General features: G+C 45.8%; 1 protein-coding gene across 3 annotated transcripts in view; it reads right to left on the bottom strand.

The window, feature by feature from the left end:
* Positions 1–1,886: 1,886 nt before the first annotated feature.
* The window catches only part of TJP3 (tight junction protein 3), a 47,723-nt gene continuing 39,101 nt past the window's right edge, over positions 1,887–10,508 (bottom strand). For all 3 annotated transcript variants that reach the window (XM_007431789.4, XM_007431787.4, XM_025168917.2), the window contains 5 exons: positions 9,750–9,820; positions 6,313–6,624; positions 5,465–5,722; positions 5,125–5,177; positions 1,887–3,394 (listed from right to left, as the gene is read on the bottom strand). In XM_007431789.4, coding sequence (XP_007431851.1) covers positions 3,286–3,394; positions 5,125–5,177; positions 5,465–5,722; positions 6,313–6,624; positions 9,750–9,820 — 803 coding nt within the window. In that variant the 3' untranslated portion in view covers positions 1,887–3,285. The remainder of the gene's footprint in view (positions 3,395–5,124; positions 5,178–5,464; positions 5,723–6,312; positions 6,625–9,749; positions 9,821–10,508) is intronic.

The following is a 10,508-nucleotide window of genomic DNA, read 5'->3' as shown; positions in this document are numbered from 1 at the left end:
ATAATTCGTTTTATTCATGATTTGTTCATTTTTGTTCATGGGGTATTGATATCTGCAGGGAGGGTCAAAAAAGTCAAGAGCAGCATGATTGACGCTTGATCCTTTCGTGCTGCCGGGATCAGCTTGACCCTTCCCCCTGTGGATCCTGCCATCATGGATGGATGACATGTGCTAGATTGACATGTGATTGGTTCATTGCAAATATTCTGCCAATTTAACCCTTGAGATTAATTGGCAGTTCAGGGTGTTAAACAAATCCAGGCACTTTGATTAATTCAGCAAACCACAGTTGGGTTGATTACATCTTTGCATATTGTAGCATGGCACTGTTATTTTGGGCCACTGCAAATCCCATTCTTTATTTGTGTCTTGTGGCAGACCGATGCTCTTAATCAGTGTTTTTCAACCTTGGCAACTTGAAGATGTGTGGACTTCAACTCCCAGAATTCCCCAGTCACCACGGTTGAGAAACACTGCTCTTAACCATCAATGGAAACCACATCCTTTGACGGCTAGCAGGAAGGAAGAAGTGCTTGCAAGGCTTAAGCATGGCACCTTCACCACTTTTTCATAGTAAAGCATGAGGTGCAAAGCACCCTGCGCATAGGCGCTGTAAAGCAAGAGTTGCTTAATCCTGTATCGCCACTTCTTTGGAGTTTCCAATCTCATTTGGAACACAAGCATAACATCCCCCAAATGTTAAGGTGTCTGAGTTGATAGCATCACACGGACAGTCCGCATCTTTCCAGCAATGTACGCCTCCCAACGTTATTTCAAAGCACGGTGGCTCTCTGTGTCCTCTCCAGCCCTGACAGAGCAAAACTTTTGATATATAAAATCCAAATTAGCAGTTTTGAACACGTTGACGTTGAGCTGGTTTTGCTACCACTGTTGCTTTACCACTGCGATGCTTTCTCCTTTTAAAGTGAAATAATTACTCTTAGGCACTAGAGATAATACTTGCACTGAGTTAATGAGCTTGGGGTAATAATTGTACTGAGGTTGTTATTCCTTCAGGATATCAATGCCCTTTTTATCTCCTAGACCACCTGAAGTGATTTGAGCATTTGCAAAAACTAAGTATTGTTCACTGCTAGGGTATTTTTTATTAACAACTAGGCAACCTTGTGACCCGTTGGGTCATCCTTTGAGAGAAAGGTAGTGCAGTCTGATGTGACCAGAATGAAATTTTAGAAAGAAAGAAATTTTCTAGAAAGAAATTTCTTTAGAAAGAAATTTTAGGCTGACCACCCCAATGCTGGACGGTCCCATCATCATCTAAGAAGAATATATATCATAAACAGGAAAATAATTGTAGTGGCAAACAAACGTCAAAAATAAGTCAATAATTACTTACCTAAACAGATAAACAGAATAACCACAGGTGGGCCAAAAAGCAGTGGGAGCGACTTCTGACTTCCTGCTGGCTTCCCCAGTGACTTCGCTTGTGGGAAGCTGGCAGGGAGCATCAGAAATCATGATCACGCAACTGTGGGGATGCGGCCTCGGCCAAAACTTTTCAAATAAAACTGACTTGAACTTCATGGAAATTTCAATTCCACAGGAGTAATGGGTCCCGGATTTTTCATGCATTCTTTAAGTTAGCGGATTTTAGGTACCTGGATTCAAAAATTGTTGCAGTAATAATGCACCGTTTGGGCTAACTTGAGGGTACAAACAGACAAACATGAACACAACGAGAGTTTTAGTAGTATATAGAGTCGCTTGGTGTGAGATGGGTGCCTATATAAATGTGATATATAAATAAATAAAATATAGATAGATGAGACGACACCTGACTTTTTCCTTCCAAACCAGCAAGTCAGCCAGCATCCCACGTTTTGCTGTCTTTTCCCCATTACTAACCAAAAAGAGGTCCATGCAACTTAGCTGAAAAGAAATGCTTTAATACAAAAGGCACAAATGATGGAGGGGAGAATGACTGTTCTTCCATCTTCCCTCATCACATATGGAGAAGGTCATCTGGGTACATTAAGGCAATAAATCAGATTCCCTCATCCCAGGCTGCTCTCTGTCCGTGGGTGTCCCTTGGCATTTGCAGAGGCCCAAAAAACACAGTAAAGGGGAGAAACCCTAAATGGAAGTTATACAGATAAAAAAGGAATTAGGTATGCTTGACACCCTTTCACATTGGTGATTAAAAGGGCAGAATTAAGTCTCCCTCCTACCACCGCATTGCACATTATAAAGGGGAATTATAAAATGAATCCCAGAGAAACAGACCGTGAGCAGGCAGTAGTGCCCTTAATACCATAAACGCGTAAACCTCCCAATTAGCTTTTTTGAAAAGGCCAAATCATGAGAGATTCCAAACAAGAATGAATGAGACTTCGGTGTTACCTAATAGTTGAAATTGGCACTCTCATGACATTTCGGCCTTAATTTGCGGTTGTGTGAGATTACCCAGCAACACTCTAGGCCTGAAGTAAAGGATGGGGAGGGTGGGTGGGGGGTCTTGACTGGCAAATAGGGTATCGTATTAGCTGGCGACAGATGTAGAGGAGAAAGATTTAAGAAGGGCTATTCAAGATCCAAAGAGAAAACACGGAGTGTGGTTTACAAGCAAACATAGTCCTCTTCTCTTTCGTGGGGAAGGGGAACAACAATACATGAGGCCTAGCTTTAAAATTCTTGAGACGGTCCTCATCTTTGGTGAATGGATCTAGGACGGCTGTGGGGTGCCTCCTTACAAGCATTGTGCATCAATTCAGAAGACAAGGTGGACGTTCTTAGCCTCCCCTGAAGCACAGAAGGATCCTCCCTGAGGATGCTGTACATCCAGCTTGAGGCTCACTATCCCAGTTAAATGGATCCAGAATGACATAAAAATGGTTGCAAAGCCCTTCAGAGCTGTATTATGAATTTGTTCGGAGGACAAGTGGAAATTCTAGTCTTGATCAAAGGGTCGAAGCAGCTTGAAGGCACCGGATATCCAGCTTGAGACGAGCTGCCCTGCTAAGGACTGTGGAGAGGAGCAACTGAAGACCAGATTTCCATCTTGGATGGTTTGTTCTTCCTGGCTGCCCTGGAGTGCCCAGAACTTAAGGCAACATGGTGAAAGAGAAAAGCAACCTTCCCGGAACAAGAACCACCTCCCGAGGCAAAGCTGGTGATGAGAACTTGCAGGGGCTCAAAATTTTGCCACATCCTGCGATTGTTTTCCTCTGCATAGGAGATTAAAGGCCTTGGAAGCTTTCCACCAGCAGTGGAATGACAAGGACAGCTTCCCTGCCCAGGAAGGAGGCCATGTGGCAGGTGGTGTGGTCACAGGTCTGTGGCAGGTCCCCAGTCATAACCATAGTCCTGGTCTGACTCTGAGTCATAAGACTGAGCATGGGTGAACTTTTTCCGAAGGGCTTCGTGTTCATATTCCCTGGCAAAGAGATGGCAGAGTTGTAAATTAAGCGAAGTAATTTCTATGTAGCTCTGGAGATTCCCCTCAACCTTACGATTTTTGGGAAGGGGAAAATTCTTCACATAGCAAGGGAGAGCCTTCCTAATAGGCCTTTAGATATTTGACTGGAATTTGTCTCCTTGAGAATGTATACCATATTTTAGAACCCCAAATGTAAACCTATAATGCACTGGATGTGTTCACACAACGTTTAACCCAATTAGCCACCAACCCAGGCAAATCTAGCAGTTTGGGCAACTCATTCTCAGACTAACTGGGTCAAATGACACTGGAATAAAGTCTCTGCCCACTTTCGGTAGGAAAGTGCTATTTTTATTTAATTATTTATTGAACAAATTTATACAGGTAGTCCTTGACTTACGACAGCAACTGGGACTGGAATTTCCGTCGCTAAGTTTATATTGCGATTATAAAGCGCAACTGCATCGCTTAGCGACAGCAATCCCTGCAATCCCGGTTGCTGTCATTAACCAAATCCCATGGTTGTTAGGCAAAGCAACTTCCTGCCGGCTTTCCACAACCAAGTTAGGGGGGAGGCGGGCAGGAAGTTGCAAGTCCCAGGCGGCTCTCAAGCAGGCTGGCAGGCAAGTAAGTGGCTACTGCCGGGTAGGGGAGGGAGTAAGGATGGGCGTGAGGGTGTGCAGGGTGTGGGAGAGGCATGGTGAGGGTTGGGGAGGGTGCACGAAGGGGTGAAGGAGGCATGGCAAGGCTCAGGGAGGGCGTGCAGGGGTACACGAGTGGCCAGCACAGTGTGCGCACAGAGGGTCTGGGGGAGATACGCAGGTAGGGGAGACCAGCAACTTGCGACTTTCCCTGCCAGCTTCCCCATTGACTTTCTGGGGAAGCTGGCAGGGAAGGTCACAAATGGTGATGACATGATTATGGGGTGCTGCGACTGGTCATAAGTGTGAGCCAGTTGCCAAGCAGCCAGATTGTGATCACGTGACCGCTCAGACCAAGCTCAGAGAGCACCAAGGACTGCACAGTTCAACCCTGAGCTACAGATATTCTCTTCTACTGGATAATACTTTTTGTACTTTGATAAAACTCGAGCTGGGCCGGCCGATGCCTCCTTTTTGCTCATGTAATACTGTTTTATTTTGCTTATTTATACAATTTGATGCCGCCCGACTCCAAAGAACTCTGGACAACTCACAATATCCCAAACAGTATAAAACAATGTGACAGAAAGAATGGACAAGAAAACCTGACTGGGACAAAGACAAAGAAAGGAGCGTAAGGCAGTGGACCGGGCAAACCCCAAAACGTTCCATCAACAACTAATATCCAGCAAAAGGAGCACCAATCACCCTGGTCCATGAAAGCACATCAGTACAGAAGCAGGAGTACTGACTGGCTGAATGTCATAAACAGCAGGGCATGATGGACTGAGGTCGCATTTTAGGCTATCGATGTACATGGGGTCTACATGGGGCTGTCCTTGAAGACTACCTGGAAGCTTCAACAGTTCCACCACAGTTGCCTCATGGAGCGATGGGGACTTCTAGATTTCCCCAGGCAATATCTCCCCTGCAAGAGTTGCACTGGTTATCGCGTTCTTTCCAGGTATAATTCAGACTCTACCACACACATGGACAGGCTGACTGCAATCTGACTGCAGCTGCAACCTTGAGAAAATTCCTCCCTTCCCATCGCAAAGCTTCAAAGGAGAGGCTTACAATAGCTACCTGATATCATAGTTGCTCTGCCACTGTCCTTGGGGTTGGTGATCACCATCATGCTGTAAGACAGGGAGAAAAAAATAATATATTAGACATAAGTGATGTGGGCTTAAGATCACTTTACTTAATTCTCAAACTGTGGGTTGTGACCTCAGCCCTGGGAGGAGGAGGAAGAAGAAGAAGATGAAGGAGGAGGAGGGGGGAGGAGGAGGAGGAGGAGGAGGAGGATTACACTTGTATGCCACCTGACTCGAAGGCAGAAAAACAAATAAAGAGGGCTGAATGATGGGCTAGACTACATGATCTTTAGGATCCCTCCCAAAGCCAGGAGGCTGACTCTCCTCACCAGGTCAATGGGGTAGGCCAAAGCAGCTGCCACACGCTCATTCAGCTCCCGATCCAGGCTTTGCTCTGCTGGCTCTGAAGAACGGCTCAGGGCTGCCTCCTGATAGGGCTCCTCTAGCTCCTGGTCCGTATAAGGTTCTCCCTCCGCGTCTGTTTCCTCATAGTCACTGTTGGCCCGGCTGTCACAAGTCAGGTCACCAAGACTGATGGCCGAGGTCTGGTTTAGTATGTCCAGGCTCTCCTCAGCTGAAGCATCCACCTGAAGAAAAAGGGGTGGAAAATTACAGAGTAGATAGCAGACAGATATTTGGGGGCTGGGGAGGGTGGGAAGGAAGGAACGTGTACTAAGACCAGATCTTGTGGAAGACTGGTTTGCAACAGACTTTATTTGGAAGATGTCGGTCCTGACCCATCAGCTAAAATGTTTTCCTGGAAAGGAAAACTTTCCTTAGAAAGTTTTAGACACACTAATCAAAGACGCCCAATAAAATAGAATGATTCATGTCTCATGTTAAAAAAAACCAAAAAATGAAAAAGAAAGTCTACACAGAAAACTTCCCTTACTTAAAAAATAAATAACTTGGATTTTATTTTTATTTTTTTAAACTTCCTTTGGGGCTAAAGAGCTAACATGTTGCAGAGCCACCAGATCTGGGCTGCAATCCAGATTTTAAAGATATATTACTGGAGCCTTCCACATTCTGGAACCCTCCAGATGCTGGCTTCAAATTGTTTCTTAAGTTGCAGTTCTTATGATTCCAGAGAGCACCAGGATGGGGAAAGCTGCCTTGCTGCCTACAAGTACGAACTGGGTTAAAATCTCACTCCACCACAATTGTATCCACCCACCTGCTCTTCCGTCATCCAGACAGGGCGGGCCTGCTGAATCTGGACAATGTCCTTCAGGGTCTGGTACCAGCTGTTGGACCCTCCGGCGAGGCTGATGGTGGCCGTGAAGAGGTGGCTGCAATACTTCCGCATCTTGTTGGCCTGTGCAAAGAGGCGCCGCGAACTCTTCTTGGAATCTGGCGCCAGCCACTGCCTCATGGCCTTGATTCCTTGCCGGCTGTCCGGCTCACAGAAGACCACAATGGGGAAATACTGCACGTAGTTGAGACGCTCCACAGCGGCTGGTGTGATGTCTAGCAGCGCATGCTTATCCTGTTAAAAGGAGCACAGTGCATGGGAAATCAGGAAGGTGTTTTGTCCATCAACCCAGGACTGTTTAAGATTCCCAGGCACAGAAATGCTCTTCGCCGACAGACTGAATGCAACATCTCCTGCACGTGCAACAGATGCTTTGTCAGCACAGAGATTATATCGGCAGAGGAACGCAAGAATCATTAGCACAGTGTTGTCCAAACTTGGCCACTTTAAGATGAGTGGACTTCAACTCCCAGAATTCCCCAGCCAGCATGGCTGGCTGGGGAATTCTGGGAGTTGAAGTCCACTCATCTTAAAGTGGCCAAGTTTGGACAACACTGCGTTAGCAGAACTGTTAAGGGATAATGAAGAAGAAAGCATAAGAACTCAACCCTGCGAAAGGAGGAAGCCGAGAAAGACACTCAAAATAACCCCACCTTGATTCTTTATAGCGTAAGAGGGGGCAGAGGAAAACCCCGGCAGGCTTACAAGATGCTGTTATTCTACCAGGCAACAATGAATAGTTCTTGCGGTGTCTGTTTCCTGATCAGGTTTACCTTGAAGGGATGACACCAAACCTGAAAGCCTCTGTACCTAAAAGCATGATCTAGAAAAAGTTGTGCTGTCCCCCGAGCCAGTGGAAGGCCCTTGCAAAGGATAAAACGAGCCATCTTGATAAACAAACTCAGAACGGCTGTGCAAGGCAGATTAGTAAAAAAACCAAACCAAACCAAAAACGTTGAAGCAGAATTGCAAGGCAAAGAAAGGAAGGGCTGAAGAAATCCGGCTGACCTCGCAGGGACCGGCTTTGCTCGGTGACAAACTTGACAGGATGCAACACGATCCTTGACAGTCTGCAAGCAACAGGCTTCCCCATTGCAAATCATATGTATGTATGTTTGCATCTACTAAAAAAGGAAGAATTCTGTACTCTTTGGTCCCCTGGAAATTATGCAATCCATTGACTGACTATACAGTAATACCTCGGTTCACGAACGCTTCTGTTCATGAACAATTCGGCTCGTGAACAGCACCATTTGCAAATTTTTGCTTCTGTTCGCGAACTCCGCATCGGGTGACGAACACGACCCGCGGCCGTCTTCCCTGCTCTGACATGTGGTCGTGGCTTCCTCTAGGCGAGATCGCGGTCGCAGACAGACAGTTGCTGTGAAGCTTTTTGGTGTTGCCTCAAGCAAGGTTAGTGTTCTCTCTCTTCATACTGTACTGTATTGTACTGTACTTTGTTTCATATTTTTGTGGTTAAAAAAAAATACATACGGTTCAGAACGGATTAACCTTCTTTACACTGAACCTTATGGGGAAATTTGATTTGGTTGGCGACCAGTTCGGTTGGCGACCACATTCGTAGGGGTCAGAACAGATTAACCTTCTTTACATTGAACCTTATGGGGAAATCTGATTCGGTTGGCAACCAATTTGGTTGGCGACCACGTTCGTAGGGGTCAGAACGGATTAACCTTCTTTACATTGAACCTTATGGGGAAATTTGATTTGGTTGGCGACCAATTCAGTTGGCGACCACGTTCATAGGGGTCAGAACGGATTAACCTTCTTTACATTGAACCTTATGGGGAAATTTGATTCGGTTGGCGACCAATTCGGTTGGCGACCACGTTCGTAGGGGTCAGAACGGATTAACCTTCTTTACATTGAACCTTATGGGGAAATCTGATTCGGTTGGCAACCAATTTGGTTGGCGACCACGTTCGTAGGGGTCAGAACGGATTAACCTTCTTTACATTGAACCTTATGGGGAAATTTGATTCGGTTGGCGACCAATTCGGTTGGCGACCACGTTCGTAGGGGTCAGAATGGATTAACCTTCTTTACATTGAACCTTATGGGGAAATCTGATTCGGTTGGCAACCAATTTGGTTGGCGACCACGTTCGTAGGGGTCAGAACGGATTAACCTTCTTTACATTGAACCTTATGGGGAAATTTGATTCGGTTGGCGACCAATTCGGTTGGCAACCAGAACCATGGAATGAATTAAGTTCGTGAACCGAGGTACCATTGTATATGTATATAAGGAAGAATATTAACACAATCTACACCTGCAAGAACAGACAGACGGTCCATTTAGAGGCAGAGAGCTGGGTAATCCAGGAGGATGTAACAAATGTAAATGAAGAGTTGGTGGGATGTTGGGGTGCTGGGATGAGATCCGTGACGTTGTTGTGAGGTTTTGTGGGTTATACCGATTCTGATTTTATGGAATGTCATTGTGAGCCTTTTATTAGCCTTCGTGAGCAACAGCTCTCTTCATCAGATGCATTGGATGGTTAAGCCTTTTAATAAAATCTGTTAGCTGGAAAAGGTGCCGCCAGACTCCTTGGGAAGTTTTGCCACCATAGGCTAACAACGTCTAGACCAGTGTTTCTCAAACTTGGCATCTTTAAGATGGGTGGACTTCAACTCCCAGAATTCCCCAGCCAGCATTGCTGGCTGGGGAATTCTGGGAGTTGGAGTCCATACATTTTAAAGTTGCCAAGTTTGAGAAACACTGGTCTAGATGAATCTAATTCATCACCTTCTAAAGCAGACCGTTTCACTGACAACGTAGCCTGCATGCTCAGCCCAAAATCGGGAGGGGACTGGTAGTACCTTTTCTGATCAACGTATTTTATTACAAGGAATAAACCTGCTACAGCTCTCCTCCTACAGTGTCCTGTAGGCTTCCTAATATGTTACGTTGCAAAATTCATTTATTTTTTATTTTATTTATATTCCAAATTTGTCACCGCCCCTCTCACTCTGGGCGGCTTACAGCAAAAATAGAATAAATATTGATTAAAACAGATCAATATGAATGAATGAATTAAAATGTGCTAAAAACAGGTTAAAAACTGGTTCTGATATTGCTTCATCTTCAGAAATCCATCCCCTTCAAACCTTCTTTCTCTGCCAATTGGTTCCCGGTGCCTGTACATTTACTCGGGGCTCACACTCAGGATTACGTTTCTACAGGATCGCAATTTTAAATCGCCAACAAGGTTCCGTTCCGCATTATTTCTGTCCCATTTTATGCTCAGAATAGCTCTGCAAGGGAGGCTATGCAGAGAACGTATCTAGACCAGTGTTTTTCAACCTGGGCAGCTTTCAACCACTTCATTTTCTCACCTGCTTTGCAATTTGCCACACGGTGTCCAGTTTGATCACTTTGGCTGATCCTCCTTCTCTGCTGACACTCTCTGGAACGAGCAAGAGAAGGAGAAAGAGGAGAACCGATATGAGAACACGCTTTTGGCGTCTCCACCACCATCGTGGAAAGTTGGAGAGGGAAGAAAGGGCATCCGAGGTTTCGTATATTGATCGCTGCTCCCTCCCTGATTTTATTCTGCTCCCTTCTTCTGTTTCTTTATTCGACAGACAGCCTCTGGATTACTCAAAAAGCTGAGGGTGATGTACGCGGTTCCATTTTATGCTCAAGATAACTCTGCACGGGAGGCTATGCAGAGAACGTATCTAGACCAGTGTTTTTCAACCTGGGCAGCTTGAAGCGGTGTGGACTTCAACTCCCAGAATTCCCCAGCCAGCCATGCTGGCTGGGGAATTCTGGGAGTTGAAGTCCACACCGCTTCAAGCTGCCCAGGTTGAAAAACACTGGTCTAGAAGATCAGAAGCCCTCATCAACTTGCAAGGCTGAGGGAGGATTGCTTCAGTTAATCTAAGACTTTGCTACTTAAAAAGGGTCATAAAGGGAGAACCAGCAAGGTGTTGTGATGGAAGTGCCAAAGTAGGATTATGGAGACCCGGTTCAGTTCCCCTTCTGCCACTGAGGGTTTGTGGGGGATTCTGGGCTCTTCCCTCCCTCTCTTGACCCTGGAGCCAAAGTGGGAAAGGGGCTGGACTAGGAGTGGGGACACCTGGGTTCTAGTC

Source organism: Python bivittatus, unplaced genomic scaffold (genome assembly GCF_059951505.1).
Source record: "Python bivittatus isolate LINGU-HERP-01145 unplaced genomic scaffold, Pbiv_v1 ctg000580_np1212, whole genome shotgun sequence".
In the NCBI taxonomy this organism is placed as follows: domain Eukaryota; kingdom Metazoa; phylum Chordata; class Lepidosauria; order Squamata; family Pythonidae; genus Python; species Python bivittatus.
The sequence above is the reverse complement of the archived record's forward strand: the minus strand, read 5'-3'. Positions and strand labels throughout refer to the sequence as shown.